This window comes from Ictalurus furcatus, chromosome 6, assembly GCF_023375685.1.
Source record: "Ictalurus furcatus strain D&B chromosome 6, Billie_1.0, whole genome shotgun sequence".
In the NCBI taxonomy this organism is placed as follows: domain Eukaryota; kingdom Metazoa; phylum Chordata; class Actinopteri; order Siluriformes; family Ictaluridae; genus Ictalurus; species Ictalurus furcatus.
Window position 1 is genome coordinate 27,694,709 of NC_071260.1, and position 19,002 is coordinate 27,713,710.

The 19,002-nt window shown below is 38.0% G+C and overlaps 2 protein-coding genes across 6 annotated transcripts in view; one reads left to right on the forward strand and one right to left on the reverse strand.

Annotated features, from left to right (window-relative positions):
• Nucleotides 1-10,664, forward strand: part of obsl1b (obscurin like cytoskeletal adaptor 1b) — a 41,084-nt gene extending 30,420 nt beyond the window's left edge. For 3 of the 4 annotated variants that reach the window (XM_053627437.1, XM_053627439.1, XM_053627440.1), the window contains 8 exons: nucleotides 2,507-2,773; nucleotides 5,440-5,552; nucleotides 5,830-5,983; nucleotides 6,854-7,015; nucleotides 7,542-7,646; nucleotides 7,720-7,986; nucleotides 8,950-9,220; nucleotides 10,378-10,664. In XM_053627437.1, coding sequence (XP_053483412.1) covers nucleotides 2,507-2,773; nucleotides 5,440-5,552; nucleotides 5,830-5,983; nucleotides 6,854-7,015; nucleotides 7,542-7,646; nucleotides 7,720-7,986; nucleotides 8,950-9,220; nucleotide 10,378 — 1,340 coding nt within the window. In that variant the 3' untranslated portion in view covers nucleotides 10,379-10,664. Of the gene's footprint in view, nucleotides 1-2,506; nucleotides 2,774-5,439; nucleotides 5,553-5,829; nucleotides 5,984-6,853; nucleotides 7,016-7,541; nucleotides 7,647-7,719; nucleotides 7,987-8,949; nucleotides 9,352-10,377 lie in introns of those variants that run through there. The other variant, XM_053627438.1, reaches the window with a different exon arrangement.
• Nucleotides 10,665-12,191: 1,527 nt separating this feature from the next.
• The window catches only part of ctdsp1 (CTD (carboxy-terminal domain, RNA polymerase II, polypeptide A) small phosphatase 1), a 34,051-nt gene continuing 27,240 nt past the window's right edge, over nucleotides 12,192-19,002 (reverse strand). For both annotated transcript variants that reach the window (XM_053627443.1, XM_053627441.1), the window contains 3 exons: nucleotides 18,808-18,900; nucleotides 15,745-15,930; nucleotides 12,192-15,615 (listed from right to left, as the gene is read on the reverse strand). In XM_053627443.1, coding sequence (XP_053483418.1) covers nucleotides 15,487-15,615; nucleotides 15,745-15,930; nucleotides 18,808-18,900 — 408 coding nt within the window. In that variant the 3' untranslated portion in view covers nucleotides 12,192-15,486. The remainder of the gene's footprint in view (nucleotides 15,616-15,744; nucleotides 15,931-18,807; nucleotides 18,901-19,002) is intronic.

Here is a 19,002-nt window from a genome sequence, read left to right on the forward strand (position 1 = left end):
CATATTGTGCCCTATTTGGGTGGATGCTGCCATTTTGTAGCATTGTCTGAATTCTATGTGGACAAATCCTATTCACTAGATAGTATAATATATCGTTACACATAAATCTGGGGTACATCCAATAGACACGAACGCCACACTAAAGTACCATAATGCATAACATTACTTTCAGCTTCCCAGGATGAATACCAGAGCACACAACCTCATAAAAATTAAGACAACAGGTACTTGTTAGTTACAGTATGTAATACTGTGAAGTGCTGTTAGTATGTCTGTTTTTTTTTTTTTTTTTTTTTTTTTAATGTAACAGCATGTCACATTGAGACGTTTCTTGTACTCTCAAGTGTTGTCTGAATTCTGTCCACTGTCTCCCTTACCTCTTTCCCTATAGATCCCCTATATAGAACAGTCTATAAAGTAAATAGTGAGTAAGGGAGCGATTTCGAACCCAGCATTAGGTCCTTAAAGCATTCCCGAATCAAACTGTGCCTAAATGTAAGACTTATTATTCTTTGTCACTCATGTACAACCCTAATTCAAAAAAAGTTTGAATTTTACTGTGTGAAATGTAAATAAAAACAGAATGCAATCATTTGCAAATCTCAGAAACCCATATGTTATTCACAACAGAACATATAAAACCGATTCCGATTTGATGTCTGAAACACGTCTCAAAAAAAGTTGGGACAGTGGCAACAAAAGGCTGGGAAAGTAAGTGTTACTAAAAAGAAACAGATGGAGGAACATTTTGCAACTAATTAGGTTAATTGGCAACAGGTCAGTAACATGATTGCATATGAAAAGAGTATCTTAGAGAGGCAGAGTCTCTCAGACGTAAAGGTGGGATGGAATCTGGATGGAAGCATACGTTGCTCTAAAACCAGTATATACCTATCAGCATTGATGCTGCCTTTCCAGATGTGCAAGCTGCCCATTCCATAGGCACTAACGCACCCCTATACCATCAGAGATGCAGGCTTTTGAACTGAGTGCTGATGAAAAGCCGGATGGTCCCTCTCCTCTTTAGTTTAGAGGATGTGATTTACAAAAAGAATTTCGATTCGTCTGACCACAAAACAGTTTTCCACTTTGCCTCAGTCTATTTTAAATGAGCTTTGGCCCAGAGAAGATGGTGGTGTTTCTGGATCATGTTCACACATGGCTTATTCTTTGTATGATAGAGCTTTAACCAGCATTTGTTGATGGCACGGTGAACTGTGTTCACATACAATGAGTTCTGGAGGTGTTTCTAAGCCCATGCAGTGATTTCCATTACAGAATCATGCCTGTTTTTAATGCAGTGCCGCCTGAGGGCTCGAAGATCACCGGCATGCAATATTGATTTTCACCCTCGTCCCTTGAGCACAGAGATTTCTCCAGATTATCTGAATCTTTTGATGCTATTATGTACTGTAGATGATGAGATATTCATAGTCTTTGCAATTTTACGTTGAGGAACGTTATTCTGAAATTGTTCCATAAATTGTAGACGCAGTTTTTGCAGATTGGTGAACCTCTGCCCATCTTTACTTCTGAAAGACTCTGCCTCTCTAAGATACTCTTTTTATACCCAATCATCTTACTGACCTGTAGCCAATTAACCTCCAGCTGTTTCTTTTTAGTAACACTTACTTTTCCAGCCTTTTGTTGCCCCGTCCCAACTTTTTTGAGACGTGTTGTAGCCTTCAAATTCAAAATTACCATATTTTTTTCTTAAAATGATACATTTACTCAGTTTAAACATTTGATAAGGTTTCTATGTACTATTGTGAATAACATATGGGTTTATGAGATTTGCAAATCATTGCATTCTGTTTTTATTTACATTTTACACCCCGTCCCAACTTTTTTTTGGAATTGGGGTTGGAGCATAATCCTCCAATTCTTTCCGATGTATTCTCTGCATGAACCACAATCAAAACCAATTCAGTTATGTTTAATACCCATACCCTCTCATCAGTCTCACCCACTTGTTAAAATCCTTTAATATTTGTTCACAACAATAGACCAAGCTCCTAAATTTTGAGCAATATATCAAGTTTATCCGTTTTACTGTATTAATTATAAACTGATATTTTGTGAGGAGCTAATCCTTAAGGAATTGGTGCATATACCAGTTTAACTGCTATATGTAATGCTTATTCAGTTGTGCTCCTCTACAAATGAGCATGTGGTATGGAAATGTCAGTGCTTTGCCTGTTATTGGCACCTCATATGAATTTGGATCTCTTTTCATAGCAGCTAAATATATGCACTGGCCTTCAAAATCTAGGGTGGTGTCAGCTTTTTTTTTTCCATGGGGAATGCCTGCCTGTTTCGGAATACTTCAAAATATGTTGGCATACCCTGGAACTTGGGACTTAATACAATGCTGGACAAAGAATCCAATTCTACACTATAAATACTGTTTATTCCTATTTCTAATTCCATCACTAAAGAAAAATAACTTTTAACAATGTAAATGTGTTTGTGATTTCTTATTACTACTGTTTTTATATGCACATAGCACGGAACATTAAAATACGGAAAGGACTGAGTGAGATCCAAACGTTTGAGCGTGAGACAGCATCCTTTGAGGTGGAGCTGACACACACCAATGTGGAAGGCATGTGGCTGAAGGATGGAAACCGTCTCAAAGGCAACAACCACTGGCGCATGACTACCAAAGGCCGTGTGCACAGCCTGACCATATCCAATCTGTCACTTGAGGACACGGGAACCTATACGTTCTCCACCGAAAATGCAAGGTCATCTGCCAGACTTGCTGTTAAAGGTACACACTGATCACAACAAAAAGCCCATACATGGGGGTGGCATGAGCCAGTGTTTTCAGCACTTATAACTTTGAACTTCCAGAACGGTTTACATGATCAATTGTATTAATTTACATTGATATGATTTATATGGAATTATGTACAACACTGCAGCAGGAGTAGGGATTCATAATATACTATTGATTCACTCATCACTCAACATTCAGCAATATTGCAAAAATCTGCAAATATGTTCCATTACTTATGGTATACATACTGTATTGGTAAATTTTCATAGCTAAAATAAATTAATGCTTATCTAACTCAAATGCTACTACTAAGTCAACATGACTCAGCAGAACTTGGACTGCAGTGCTGCTTACATTTTGATGAAGAAGACACTGTCCATCAAACAGTATTTACATTACACCTTCAATAATATTTTAAGAAGCAAATGCTGAATGTGCTGCATAGTACACCGATGACCAGAAATAGTTCATTTGCCCACTAACTGTAACAAGACATCTCACAGCAATTAACTTATAAGGGGTGGAATTCAGTTGTGAGTAGGTCAGACGCAGTAGGGGGTTGGACGCTGAAGCATGATGCAATTCAACATGATGCAAGCTGGTCAAATTTCAGATGGTGATGGCAGTACAATGGAATGGGTTAACGGCTTTCACTGCGGCTCTTCCTTCGTGTTGGCTTACACATATAAAAAGACTCTGATCACATAGCCAGAGTGCAGCTACTGAAACTTTTCAAGCATTCATCAAGCATACATTCGTAGTATGTAAGGTAATCTCTTAAATGCCAAGTCACTCAATAGAGCTTACCTATTGGAGTCTATGAGCTGTCGGTGAGGATGACAATAGATTGAAAATGCCACTGCAACAAATGGTGCATTCCGGACCATTGCCAAGTTAAGTCTGGTTACATTCATCCATCATTATACAGTACTACAGACTGGATTAGAAATATCTCGCTCTTAAACACTTGAAAAGGGGAATGGAGGTCAGACTAATGTGATCTGTTGGCCACATGCATGTCTGCACAGGTATAACTGCATGTAAATAGGAAGTCCAATCTACATATTTAACTTGCTCAGTGCTGAAACATACTGCTGAAAAAGCCATTTTATGCAAAGTCATGACATAGTCTGTTTAATTCATCTATTGTTGCCAGTTTCTTATACACACGTCACTCCATTTGATCTGATTTGATGCAAATGGTGAAGCACAGAAGAAACAGTATGGGAATACTTTATATTACACTATGTTGTTGGTCTCATGACATAACTTATTTGTGTATTTGTAATCATGTTTGTGAGAATGTGCGAATCAATGAAAGTGCAATGTCCCTGCTTGAATCATGCTTATTAACTGTCATGTACTCTTTTGAGTTGCCCGACTTTATCTGGTTTTCTAGCTATATTGCACATTTATGGTCATATTTATGCAACCCCAATTCCGAAAAAGTTGGGACAGTATGGAAAATGCTAATAAAAACAAAGAGGAGTGATTTGTGAATGTACTTTGACTTGTATTTAAACAAAAAACATATCAAGACAAGGTATTTGATGTTTTACCTAATCAACTGCATAGTTTTTTGAAGATAAACATTTATTTTGAAATTGATGCATGCGACACATTCCAAAAAAGTTGGGACAGGGGAAATTTAAGACTAATAGAATGACCAGCTGAAATAAGAAGCTGATGTGAAACAGGTGAGGCAATCGTCTAATCATAGTATATAAGGAGCCTCCAAAAAAAGGCCTAGTCCTTCAAGAGCAAGGATGGGTTGAGGCTTGCCGATCTGCCAACAGATGCGTCAGTGAATAATCCAACACTTTGAGAGCAACATTCCCCAAAGACAAATCGGTAGGATTTGGGGCAGTTCACCTTCTACGGTGCACAATATAATTAAATGATTCAAGGAATCCGGTCAAATCTCGGTGCATAAAGGGCAAGGCCGAAAACCACTTCTGAATGCGTGTGATCTCCAATCCCTCAGACGTCACTGTCTTAAAAACCGTCATGAGTCTGTAATGGAGATCCTGACATGGGCTCGGGAATACTTTGGTAAACCTTTGTCAGTCAACACCATTCGCCGCTGCATCCACAGATGCAAGTTAAGGCTTTACTATGCAAAGCAGAAGCCATACATCAACACTGTCCAGAAGCGCCGCCAGCTTCTCTGGTCTCGGTCTCAACTGAGATGGACAGTAGCACAGTGGAATCGTGTTTTGTGGCCCAACGAGTCAACATTTCAAATAGTTTTTGGACAAAACAGCCATCGTGTTCTCTAGGCCAAAGCATGCCTGTAACTTGCACATCTGTGAGGGCACAATTAAGGCAGAAAGACGCATACACATTTTGGAGCAACATATTCTGCCATCCAGAGCAGGACAACACTAAACCACATTCTGCCCGGATTACAAACGCATGGTTGCGTAAGCAGAGAGTATGGGTGCTAGCATGGTCTGCCTGCAGTCCTGAGGCAATGAAGGCCCTGTACTGTTGCCAAGTCACCAGTACAGCACCATAACTACTACTAAACTACTACTGTACCACAAGAAACATACCTTGTAAGAAACGGGACCTTCATTTCTTCATATGTGCTTTTCTTTTACAATCCTCTGATTGAAAGATACAACTGAAAACCATTTTCAACTCAATTTGTGCAGAAACACCAGTGTCCATTCTGAAAAAGCTGGAGGATAGCACTTTCACAGAGGGTACAGGAGCCACCCTGGAGTGTGAGCTGTCCAAATACAATGTTTCTGTCAAGTGGATAAAGGTAAGAAGACTGTAGAATTACATAAATAAAAGACTAACAACTAATTATTATTATTATGACTACTACAATAAGTGGCTTTGTTATTATTATTATTTTTATTATTAGCATTAGTAGTAGTATGTGATGGGTACTAATAACAAATTAAACGTATAATACGTTACTCAACCACATGTGGTTATGTATGTTACATTTCATTTTCATCAAGATAAGATCTTCCATAGATAGGATTGAAATATTTTGCTAGCCTGTGGTTCAGTGGTGGTCTTGTCTGGCCTAGAATGGAGAAGAAATTAAGCCAGGGAAGAATCATCGTATCTACTCCATGGGGAGGAAGTGCTTCCTGCAGATCATGAGATGTGAGCTTGGAGATTCAGGCATATATGTGTGTGATGCCGGAGATGTCACCACTTCCTGCTCTGTAGAAGTTTACGGTAAGGAAAGAACATCTTGACAGTCATAAAACTATAAGATTGCTGCAAGCTGGTGTGTGCATACTTCACGCTGTAGACTCATTGCTTACTGTCTTTCACTACAACACTGCCACCTGCAGGGAAAAGACAAGTGTTGGCCCTGCTTTTATTTGAGAGCTAGTGGGACATACCAGTGGTGGCACCAGGAATATTTTATACCACCACCATCTCATCTTTTTTTTTTTTTTTTTTTTTACAGTTCTAGTTCTCTCACATTTACACTCATTGCCCTTTGACTAAGAGCATGTTGGCACATTTTCAGCTCAGTGATGTAATGTTTTGATCACTCCTAGCTTGGGTTCCAAGGGAGAGTAGGAATTAAATACTAATCAATGACCTGTTTTTTTTTTTTTTTTTTTTTGTGGACGTTATTTGTCCATGTGGGTTTTAACATTACATATATGATTCCCACATACCTGCTCATTTTGTTGCTTATGTTGCTTCACAAATTCAGGATAAGGTGGTGTATGCCAGATTTAATAACTGTGGTAATTATTCCAAATAAGTAGATTATTTGGTTCTTCCTGTGTTGGGTGTTAACAGTATCTTCTCCGAAACCATAATCAGCGAGTCAATGATTGGTTAATGTGAATGGTACAGAGGTCTTGTTCACAATTAGATGTGCACACAATCTAGATTTATGTGGCTACAGAATAATAAATCAAATTCAAGAGACCATGACGTTTGCCCCAAACTGAGCTACTTTCTTCATGCTCAATTTACTCTTAAATGCTTAATTTTTATTTATTTATGTATGTATTTTTTTATATATATATATATATAGTTATGAGATTAGGCTCTTTGTGCACGTGTGATTTCTTATTGAAACAGAGAGAGAACTGGAAGTGTTACACAGTCTGGAAGACCTGGATATTCAAGAGGACCAGAATGCTGTGTTTATGTGTGAGGTGTCTCTGGATGACGTACCTGCAGAGTGGTTTAAGAATGGAGAGAAAATCAAACCTACTAGCACCATCAGGATCCGTCAAGAAGGTATAAACTGTTCAGTTCTGCATGAAGTCATACACAAAACAATTACTGTAGCTTCTCATTAATATCCGTCCTCATTTGCTTCGAGTTTGATCAATGCATAATTTGTGTAGGACAGGGGTTCCCAAACTTTTCCAGGGCAAGGCCCCCCAAATGGCATTAACATTTGACCAAGGACCCCTTTTGCAAGATGTCTTTAAAACACATTAAAAATACAGACTTCTGAATATATCCCCCCCCCCCCCTTTTTTTTTTTTATTATTAATAATTACAGCTTACATCTTTACATTACATTAGGAATTGATTGTCTGTGTGTGTGTGGTTGTCCGAGAGTGAGAAACAGAAAACATACTAGTGGGAGGGATGGGCACACCAAATTATTGAGGCCACCAGGGCACCCGCTGGTGGCCCCAACTTTGAAAACCACTGGTGTAGAATATTTCAATACCATTCAACATGACCATGAAAATCTACCAGATTTTTTTTTTTTCTACCAGATGATAATGTCATATTTAACTCTGTATCACAGGAACCAAGCACTTCCTTCTTATGTGCAATGTTAAGGGAGAGGATTCAGGAGAAATCAAGTTTGTTGCCAAGAATGTCGAGTCTATAGCTTACCTAGAGGTGGAGAGTAAGTATTTCATTTTATTTGTATCAGAGTTGTCAAAGTGTTCAGATTTTTACCACGTCTTTTTTTCTTCTAGGACTTCCTGTGAATATCGTGAAGCCTCTGCAAGACAAAATGGCTCTGGAATACACTCGGGTCTTACTGGACTGCACCGTGTCTAACCCGCGTTGCAGCATTCGCTGGTATAAAGGCCGTAATGTGATCCTGCCCTCAGGACGCTTTGAGATCTGCAGTGAAGGCTGCTATCGTAGACTTGTGATACAGGAGGTCACACTGGACGACGCAGGCATGTACAGCGTGCAAGTCGGAGAAAACACATCCTCAGCAAGGCTCACTGTAGAAGGTGAGACAAAGTCAATGGTCAAACTACATACTCATTGAGAAGTTTGGACTTTTGTCCATAGCATATGTTTAAAAAGTCAGTGCTGCCCTCTAGTGGTTAAAGTCAAGGTTCCCAAATGTGCCTACATGCATTCAGACCCATTTAAGACACAGATGAAAACTAATCAAAGATATTTGATTGTGGAATATTTTCATAAAACATTATTGCAGTGAAATCAATAAGTAAGCCAAAAACAGTTTTAAATGGACAGAGACAAGCAGTAGGTGAGATCCTACAAAATTAGCCCCACGTTTCTTATCGACAAAAATATACTAAATGATTATGAAAATCTCATGAGTATATATATGTGTTAATGCTTGCACAATTGGTACTTATTCACAATGCATTTCAAAGTACTTTTTAGTGAAAAAAGAAAGAAAGAAAGAAAGAAAGAAAGAAAGAATGTGAGATTCTGTACATATAAGAAGTGTTACAAGGCTGTAGTATAGATTTATGCAAATTAATAGACTCTGACTTCACTTCAGCAGGCATTATGGTGGAAAATAGGATGCAAGCAACAAAGAAAAAAAGAAAAATTTTACATATTTAAAAATAATTATATAAAAAGTACTACGTGGCTGTAATACAGAATGAATGTATATGTACAATGATCCTAAGCACACTAGCAAATCCACCAAGGAATGGCTCAGAAAGAAGAAATGGAGGGTTATGGAATGGCCTAGTCAAAGCCTGGATTTGAAACCCATTTAAATATTGTGCGGGGACATGAAATGGGCAGTACATGCAAGAAAACCCTCGAACATCTTGCAACTGAAAGAATATTGCATATAATGAGTGATTCTGACCCGTGTTTGATTAGCCTGAGTTTAATTGTGTTTATGCCTTCAGTAAAATTGACAAAGCCACTGGACCTGTAATGGAAATTATAATAAATGTTTGCTCTCATGCTTGTGCTTGCATCAGCCCAGCCAATCCTGATGGTGCAGGAGCTGCAGGATGTGGAGGTGTCAGCTCCAGAGGAAGCATGTTTTGTGTGTGAGGTCTCTGTGCCGGTGCTGAAATCACCTATATGGACTCTGAATGGAGAGGTGCTGAAACCTGGACCCAGAGTTCTCCTGGAGAAAATGGGGACAGTGCACAAGCTCACCCTGAAGCACACGTCAGAGGACATGAATGGTGTTGTGGTGTTTGATTCAGGAAAGGCTAAAAGCACAGCAAACCTGCATGTTAAATAGTAAGTCAAGCTTGGTAGATCTTAAGAAAAAAAAATAAAAATAAGCACATATCAAGACCTTAGCATTAATTAAGGTTCAATCAGGAAGGTCATGATATATGGAGAACCCTGTGGAGAAAAACAGTTTATGCTGTATGTTCACTATATGATCATAAAACATAAACTAACTTTAGTCTCCTTTGATGGAATTGTCTAAAAATTTTATTTATTTATCCCACCCCCCCCCCCAGAATGGCTTCAAATAAACACGTTAAATAGAAATTTACAGTGAATGGATTTGACTACACATTAACACACTGGGTTGCAAGTAGTAACAAACTTGGTATGATTTGTATGTATTATGTAGAATAGTACCCGTGCTTCTGCTACAAGTTGATCAATCCGGATACATTATCTCATACAGATATACATACGCTCACATCCACTGTATTAGGAACACCTGTACAACTGCACATTCACGCAGTTATCTATTCAGCTAATCATGTAGCAGCAACACGATGCAAAAAACCATGCAGACTCCGGTTAAGAGCTTCCATTAATGTTCACATCAAACATCAGAATGAAGAAAAAGTGTGATCTTTGTGATTTTAATCATGGCATGGATGTTGATACCAGATGGGCTTGTTTGAGTATTTCAGAATCGGCTGATTTCACACACGACAGTCTGTAGAGTTTACACATAATGGTGTGAAAAAACAAAAAACACTGAGTAAGTGACAGTTTTGTGGGTGGAAACGCCTTGTTGATAAGAGAGGTCAAAGGAAATAATTGGACAATTGAAGTGGGGGGGGGGGGCGCTGAAATACTCAAACCAGCCCATCTGGCACCAACATCCATGGCACAATCTATGTCACAGAGATGACTTTTTTTCTTCATTCTGTTGTCTGATGTGAACATTAACTGAAGCTCTTGACCTGTATCTGCAGGATTTATTTTTTTGCATTGTGCTGCTGCTGCCCCATGATTGTCTGATTAAATAATGTTAATAACAGCATGAATGTGCAGTTGTACAGGTGTTCTTAATAAAGTGGATGGTCAGTGTAGATATTTTAATAACTCAATATACACTGTCACGATGTATAATCAGGCTGGTGTTAAGTGGAATCAGTCAATGTAGAATCTGTATCAAATTGATTTGTGTCTTCTCCCCTTTACAGATAATCCCTGGCTGAATTGGACCCAGCTTCATTTTGCGATTTCCGCAGTTGTAAGCAGGGAGTTTTAGGGGATTATAACTTTAATACTATCTTTTTTTTTTTTTTTCTGTTGAAAATTCTATGCTCTGGATCTGTTATATATTGTGATTTATTATTTTTTTTTGTCTGCTGAACTGTTTTTCCTGAATTGTAAATGGCAGTAGACTAAAGTTGCATTGATGAGAGGAATCCATCGCTAATTCATGATTAACCACTTGGACAAAAAAAAAAAAAAAAAAAAAAAAAAAAAAAAAGTCACATCCACCAATATCAGTGTCAAATTGTTGCAAACCTGGATGAATGTAATGTAGCATAAAACGAGATCATTAGTTGTTGGCCAGACTCTGAAGTTGCCAAGTGTTTTTCATTTCCAGACAGAACATAGCGTAATCTAGGATAACAGCTGACCGAGTGCTTTCGGCCAAATCAGTGTGACTTATTTGATGAGCATGATGAAACACATTCAATTTAAAATAATCAGATCTTAGCCCCAATAAAAGCATGTTCAATACACTGGTGGCATCACTACCTGACAGGATTGATACAATTATTAAGGCTAAGACAGACATAAACAATTAGTTGTCCCCCTAGAGCATGGGAGTGTCAGAGTTGTGTTCTGCTTGGACATGACACAAAAGACGAAGTCAGAGCTGTCCAACAACTGACCATCTGGTTTTACGCTAAGGTTCATTAGTCCTGGTGCACAACCCAATGAGATAACAAAGAACGCTGCTAATCATTTTGTCTGGGGAGCTAAAATTAAAATTGGTTGAGAAGAAATTGCTTAATTATTTTACATTTATATGTACATTGTCCTTTGTATAGATACCTTTTCTAAATAAATGTTTGTGGAATGCGAATTAAAGGGATATTAAGAGGTACACGTTTACAGAGGTGTGGAAAAGCACAGGGCCAAAAGGTTATCACATGAAGGCTGAATATTGATCGCTAGTATATGGATAGCAAGTCAGAAATGTCTACTAAATCAATATTTTTATCAGACTAGTAGGAAAACACGTCAGTGACAAAACAGAGAAATGTTTTCATGAACAGGATGACCTGTTGCAACATCCATATGTTTTAAACGTTTCTTGTAGTCAGCAGTGGTCCTGTTTCTTTGCTTTACATATAACCTTCAATAAAATAATCTTTACTGATCAAGCTTCTAGTCGTTTTTATCTTCTGTTATGTCTCATCCGGCTGAACAAATCAACAAACCCACATTTTTTCCATCAGTTTCATTTATGATATAGCTCATTCAGTACAGTAAAATACAATTAATAATTACAAAAGTTTCAAGACTAGGTTACAGCCGACTTAATTTAAACTTGGCTTTCCTATTTCCAAATCACAAAAACAAGAAAGAAAAATAAAAGGAACATCTCTAGCCATTAATGCTGAATTTGGTTTGACCTACACAAATTACCAGACATATAGAGATGTGGGACGAATGTGGTGTTTGTTTAAATGTAGTAAAGAAGGGGCAGTACAGTATAACAAATAAAAAGGCAGAGGGTATACATGTTAAATAAATGGCTATATACACTGTGTTACTCTTGTAGTTGATCATATCAAAATAGTCAGACACTTAAAACTCAGATCAGGAATTGTCTAAGCTGCTTCGAAATGAATTCAGAAGTTTCTATCAGAGTGAATAGTAAAAAAAACTAATATAGTATGCCTTAGTACTTAGTTAAATTCGACTGAAACTAGCACTCATTCCTGATTGGAGTTTTATGTTAATTTTTTTGAGTTTTTAAATGTAAGCTCTTATATTTTCTTCAAAAAAAAAAAAAAAAAAAAAAAATTAACATTAAAAAAAGGGCAAAAAGGAAAGCGTCACTGGTTCAGCTGCTAACTGACTGGGTGGATGACTGATTGCAAATCAGTTTTACTTGCATAGTGATTCATACAATATCAATACCTGTAGTGATAAAGTCATAAAACACTGCATATAACTGAACTCCAGGGGGAGCCACTTCTTCTAAAGCATCAGGGGTCGCACTGTATACTGAAACACATGGCTTAAGTGTAAATCTTATAAAGAATGTTGGAACAGCACTGCTGATACACAATACACTTTTATAGGGTCAATCTAGACAATAGATAGGTCAGATTTTATACCACCCCTCCTGCTACCATACACCTGATGCATGCTGGGTGGATACACGCAGGACCAGATACATTGCCCCCTACTAATTATGACTTGGCTGCATGTTCTACTGTGAGAGGGTAGCAGTGCTGGTGCTGCCATGTCAGAAAAAGCCACTGCTACCTCAGCAGATACTGCTTATTATATTAACGCTACATTGACCTCGTTAAAAAAAATAAAAGATGTAAAAACACCAATGTCTACCAAATGGAAAGCACCAGAAGTCAGTGCAAGCTGTGAGTGAGAGACACCAAACATACTCAACATTTTCTTTTCAGGAGCTCAAAACTATCACTGATTGCTATTGAGATATCAATTAGTCAAGCTACGTGCTTGTGTGCTTGATTACATTAACCACAATAGATTTGTTAAGTAAAGTGGACACCAACAAAATCTGTTATATAAGATAGGAAAATAAACAAGTGCTGGTTCAGACCAGTGTTAGGGATCCATGAGATTGATGAGGCCTTTAGGAATGTACCACGTCAGATATGGGATTCAGTTACGGTTTGACACGGTATCAACACTATATGTGCTCAGAGAGGAATTAAACATCCTCAACAACGAACACAACATTATAAAAAAACTAAAATAAAAAAAAAAACATGCAGATCAGCAGGATGCTGCACCTGGAGTCTTAGCCACTAGAATGTTTGTGTGGTGTTCTTTTCTTTGTCCTCTTCAAATTTTAAATACAGCTTATCCAGGGTTAGTACCTACCTGTATAATGTATAATCTGAGGTCATAAATATATTAATTCTAGAGTAATTTGGACATCCAATGCAATTTTCAATAACAAGGTGAAAACATGTGGCCAAGTTCAAATACAGATTAAAAAGAAGAAACAAATTGTGCTTGTCAAAAAGAAGCATGACTCAAACCTTTAGGCCAGTTTCTTTCTCGCTCAGTCTTGGTGCAGCACTACACTCATTATCAGAAGTCGAGATAATCAGCATGGCCCTACCATAATCATGCCTGTACAAAATCTAATACAAAAAAAGACAAAACACCAATGTTACAAACAGCTGAATCATCATCATTGTCACCATCACCAACACCACCACCACCATCATCATAATCATTATCAAAAAAGTCCTCATGCCTTCTCTTGATTATCTCATCTGAACCAAATGTTACAGCATCAACACTTGCCAAAAAGTCCATCTGATAGTGCTAATGTAAGCTTGAAATGTCCACATTCATTGGCACTGCTAGGCAGAGAAAGCTGCATGTCCAACACTAAGGCCCCCAAGTTGGAGTTCTCACTTCGGGAAGTGTGTGAAATCCTAAGGTTTAACGATAAAAGGCTCTTTCTAAGGCTTGTCAAATGTACTGGTAACAAATAGGATTTGTTTAAGAATGCTTAGCCTTTTTGTTTTGTTTTTTGTCGTTGTTTTTTTTGGAGTAATATCAAGGCACAAATTGCATACTGTTATTGAGTTAAAATGATTCAGCACAGTACAAACTGGATTTGATTAAGAGCACTTGGGTGACTGACAACAGCAAATCCGTGGCCTCAGTGAGGGAAATCAAAGCATGCCCTGTGTCACTTTGTTTAAAGGTGCTTTAGCTCCTTTATGCACTAGCCTGAAACTGAAATCGGAGCCCTCATTACCAAAGGTGCCCTTCCTGCTTCCCTTTCATACATCCATAAAATCTGAAATCTGGACATGATTGTACAGCGTACACCAATCAAAACCCGGGAAAGAAAAACATGATACAACTGTTTACATTTGGGCAGGTTTTATAAAAAAAAAAAAAAAGAAAAAAAAAAAAAAGGGAGAAAGCAAAGTGTGCATTTTGATTGGCATTCCCAATGTTTGAGGTAACCTCACTAGGGCAAATAATGCCTTAAAAGAACAGCACTGACATTCTGGCAAATCAGCTCATGTTTCACTTGACTCCTGCATAATAACTTATAAGCAGACACACTTTATACAAGCTGCACATTCCAAGTAGGAATTTACTGACAAAGATCATCATCATGAAAGCAGGCAAGAGAGCCAAGTTTTTAGGTCTTAAATATATTTAAAAAATTAAATATTTTTTTCTTTAAAATCAAAACTTTTTGGAGTTTGTTCCACGAGATTTTCCTTCCATACTTAAGTCGTCTACATGACCTTTCTTTTCTAACCAGAAGTGAAAGACACTGGTATCTGATCAGTCTACAAGAGCATCTCACCAACTCTTAGACCCGCATAACCAACTAAGACATAACGAAAGTATAACGCTTCATAGTTGTGCAATAAAACTGCTTTTATTTAACAATGCACATCTGCATGGTGACAGCTCAGAGTTTGGCTCTTTCCCCACCCTGTTTTGGAATGAATCTTTAAGTTCCCTTGGCTCTCATTAATGCCTGGGGAGAAATTCTGGTTCTCCGAGTTCCTCCTAGAAAAATCCATCCACTCCGAACAGCTCTAAAATGCACTTCCAGCATGTCAAACCTGTGAAACATGAGGCTACTTGCTAAAATGTTGGCACCATCTTTTAGTAAAAGAAATTTTATAAGCTATTGTATTGTCCTTGAGGAAAAAAAAAAAAAAAAAAACATTTCTTAATCTAAAATAAGCAATAATATATATATATTTTTTTAAACATGGCTTCCCTCTACCTTACCTTTAGAGTGGAAAAAAAAGCTACAAAAGAAGAAATAACACGTATTCAAGTGTTAAAAACTGATACATTTCTTTTTTTCATGTGTGTGTGTGAGATAAAGCAGTTCCTTCACAGTTCCATCGTTGTAGCCATACCAGGTTTCCATCAACTTTATGCTTCTCTGTCAAACCTCCTGCGAATGGAATTCTGGGTAGGTGATGAGGAGCGAGCCGGCGGCAGATCCCATGTAGCAAGGAAGTGGCGCTCAGAACCCCGCCAGCCTCCCTGGCCCCGTGGTGAAAGCTGCCCCGTCGATCACGCTAGCTGCTAGTCCTCTGCTGTTTGAGCACAGCGTACACGTCATCCACTTTACTCAGTCTCTCGAAGAACGGAATCAAATCCAACAGCTCTGTGTCGGACATGTCGTCAAACCAAGAGGCTACGGGTACCTGGATACAGTCAAGTAATAGCATGGTATTGGTATTAAAGAACGCTTAACGATGACGAGAACAAATAGGTAGACATGCACACAAGAAAAAAAAGCTGAATATACTGTATATAGATATACAGAGACATACAGCATTGTCTGGGTGGAAGATGTATGATGCTGGTGAGTTATCCACGATGATGACTTTGTTGAGGTCCCTGCCCAGGCGGCTCAGGTCCTTGACGTAGTTTCCACGATGAAACACGCAGGATTCTCGAAAGAGACGGCAGCGGAAGGCACCCCACTTATCCAGCAGGTCTGACACGGGATCTGCGTACTGCACACAAAGAACGACGAGCAAAAAAACTTGAAATCGGTAAGATTTTTTTTAAACACAGAATATGGTTCAGGGGTAGACAGGCAAGTTTAACAACCAGAAAAAGAAAAAAAAAAAAAAAAAAGTCCTTCATTCATCTTCAGTACCCACTTTATCTTGGATAGGCTTGCTCCGGAGCCAATCCGAGTAACACTGGGAGCAAGGCAGGACAATTCACCCTGGAGGAGCTCCTCGTAGGGCATCATTCACACTCACATCCACACACTCATTTCACACCTACGTGCAATTAGCGTAGACAAACTGCCTAAATGCCCGTTTTTAGACAGTAGGATAAACTGGAGTACCTGGAGTAAACCCACATGGACATGGGGGAAAACATTCAAAAATCCAAAAATACAGTAACCTTACTACAATCAGTATTTATTGAGTATTTAAATGATCCAATATTACATATCTGTGAGTGGCAAAAGTATGTGAACCTCTAGGATTAGCAGTTATTTTGAAGGGGAAACTAAAGTCTGGTGTTTTCAATCAATATGATGACAATCAGGTGTGAGTGAGCGCCCTGTTTTATTTAAAGAATAGGGATCTATTAAACCCATTTGTGGAAGCGCATCATGTCACGAGGACCTCAGAAAAAGAGTTGTTGATGCTCATAAGGCTGGAAAAGGTTACAAAACCATCTCTAAAGCGTTTGGACTCCACCAGACAGAGTGCGTACTGTTTTGCTGCATCTGGGACAGGACGGCTTGCCATCATCGGTGGAATAATGAATTCTGAATTATACCAGCGAATTCTAAAGAAAAATGTCTGGAAATCTGTCTGTGATCTGAATCTCAAGAGAAAGTGGGTCATGCAGCAACACAACAAGCCCAAGCACACATGTAAGAATGGCTAAAGAAGAATAAAGCTAATGTTTTGGAACGGCCAATCAAAGTCCTGATTTTAATCCAATAGAAATGTTGTGGAAGGACCTGAAGCAAGCAGTTCATGTGAGGAAACCCACCAACATCTGTTGAAGCTGTTCTGTACTGAGGAATGGAATAAAATTCCTCCAAGCCAGTCTGCAGGACTGATCTATGGTTACCGAAAATGTTTAGTTGCAGTTATTGCTGCACGAGGGGTTCACGCCAGATACTGAAAGCAAAGGTTCACATACTTTTGCCACTCACAGATATGTAATATTTGATCATTTTCCTCAATAAATAAAATGACCAAGTGTAATATTTTTTGTCTCATTTGTTTAACTGGGTTCTCTTTATCTACTTTTAGGACTTTCAGAAAATTCTTTCTGATCATTCTGTATGGGGGGAAATACTGATGAAATAGAGCAAAATACAGTGCAATGCTAAGTTAAATTTCTCACAGTGACTACATAGACAACGTGTGGCTAAGCACATCTACAGTCATGTGAAAAGGTAAATACACCTCATCAAAACTGTTGGCTTTTTTGACATATCTGGACAAGCAAACACTTGATCATCTTTGAAACAGTGTCTATTTATAAAGTTGATATATTTGAACAAAACCAAAAGGAAAATTAGCTTTTTCAATCATTTAATTAAACAGAAATATACATAAAATTGTTATTCTTCTGTGGAAAAAGTAAGTACACCCCTTTTCTTGCATGTACCGCCCATTTCACCCCCCCCCCCCCCGCCTTTGGACTGATGGCCTCACATTATCTTCAAGCACTCTGTGATATGATGCAGAATTCATAGTTGAATCAATGAATACAAGCTGCCCAGTCCCTGAGGCGGTGAAGCAACCACAAACCATAACATTTCCACCCCCATGCTTCAGAGTTGGTGCTTCTCCTGAAAAGCTGTCTTTGGTCACCGCCAAACATATCTGCTGTTACTGTGGCCAAACAACTATCTTTGATTCATCTGTCCAGACTGCATTATTCCAAAAGACCTGGTCTTCGTCTATATGCTCATTGGCAAACTGTAGTCTTGCTCCAATGTTCTTTTTAGGCTTTTTCCTGGCACGATTTCCCATGCAGGTCAAATTTATGCAATCTCTTTCTGATTGAAGAAGCATGCACTTTGACACCAACAGTTGCAAGGCTTACTAGCAGATCCTGTGATATAATTTTGGTGTTCTTGGAGACTTTTTTTTTGCATCAGACAGTCTGCTCTTGGACTGAATTTGCTGGGATGGCCAGTTCTGGACAAAATGGCAGTCATTTGAAATCTGCACCATTTGTAGATGATTTTCCTTACAGTGGAATGATGTATTTCAATAATTAAGAGATCTTTTTAAATCCCTTGACAGACTCATAGGCATCCACAAGCTTTTTTTCCTGAAGGCCTTGTAGAACTCTTTAGTTCTTGGCATGATGACACCACACACCTCAATAACAAAGGGCACACCAGACACTAGATATGAGAGGGGTTATAAATAAAGCAGGTTATCATCACTGGCACCCAACTTGAACACCTGTTTCTAATTTTATGGATTTTAAGGTGTGATAAATGTAGGGGTGTGCTTTCTTTTTCCATCTGACTGATCTGGTTTTTTGTTCATTTCAATTGTGAAAATTACAACAAAATATCTATTTTTTTTTGTCATTTGATAGAGTGCATCAACTTTATTAATAGGCACTGTATATATAAAATAATAAAGTAAAAATATATAATATAATATATATATATATATATATATATATATAAATAATATTATATATATATATATATATATATATATATATATATATATATATATATATATATATATATATATATATATATATATATATAAAAAATATATATAATATTTTCACATGACTGTATTACTTGCCTGGCTGGGCTCGCTAATAAATTTATTTGTCCACTCCTGCTCTTATATGCAAGGGTTACAGCATGAAGCCCTTACCTTGGCTAAGCTTGCAGTGAACAAGACACACTCAAACAATTCGCCCATCCGCTTTAAAAACTCATCAACATGAGGTCGCTTCAGTACATACACCTGGGATCACAGGGGAAACAGAACATGAACACGAATTAGGGAAACAGAACTTACTGAAGTCTGAATTTTATAGCAATCATTATAAAAAAGATTTGGCCAAAA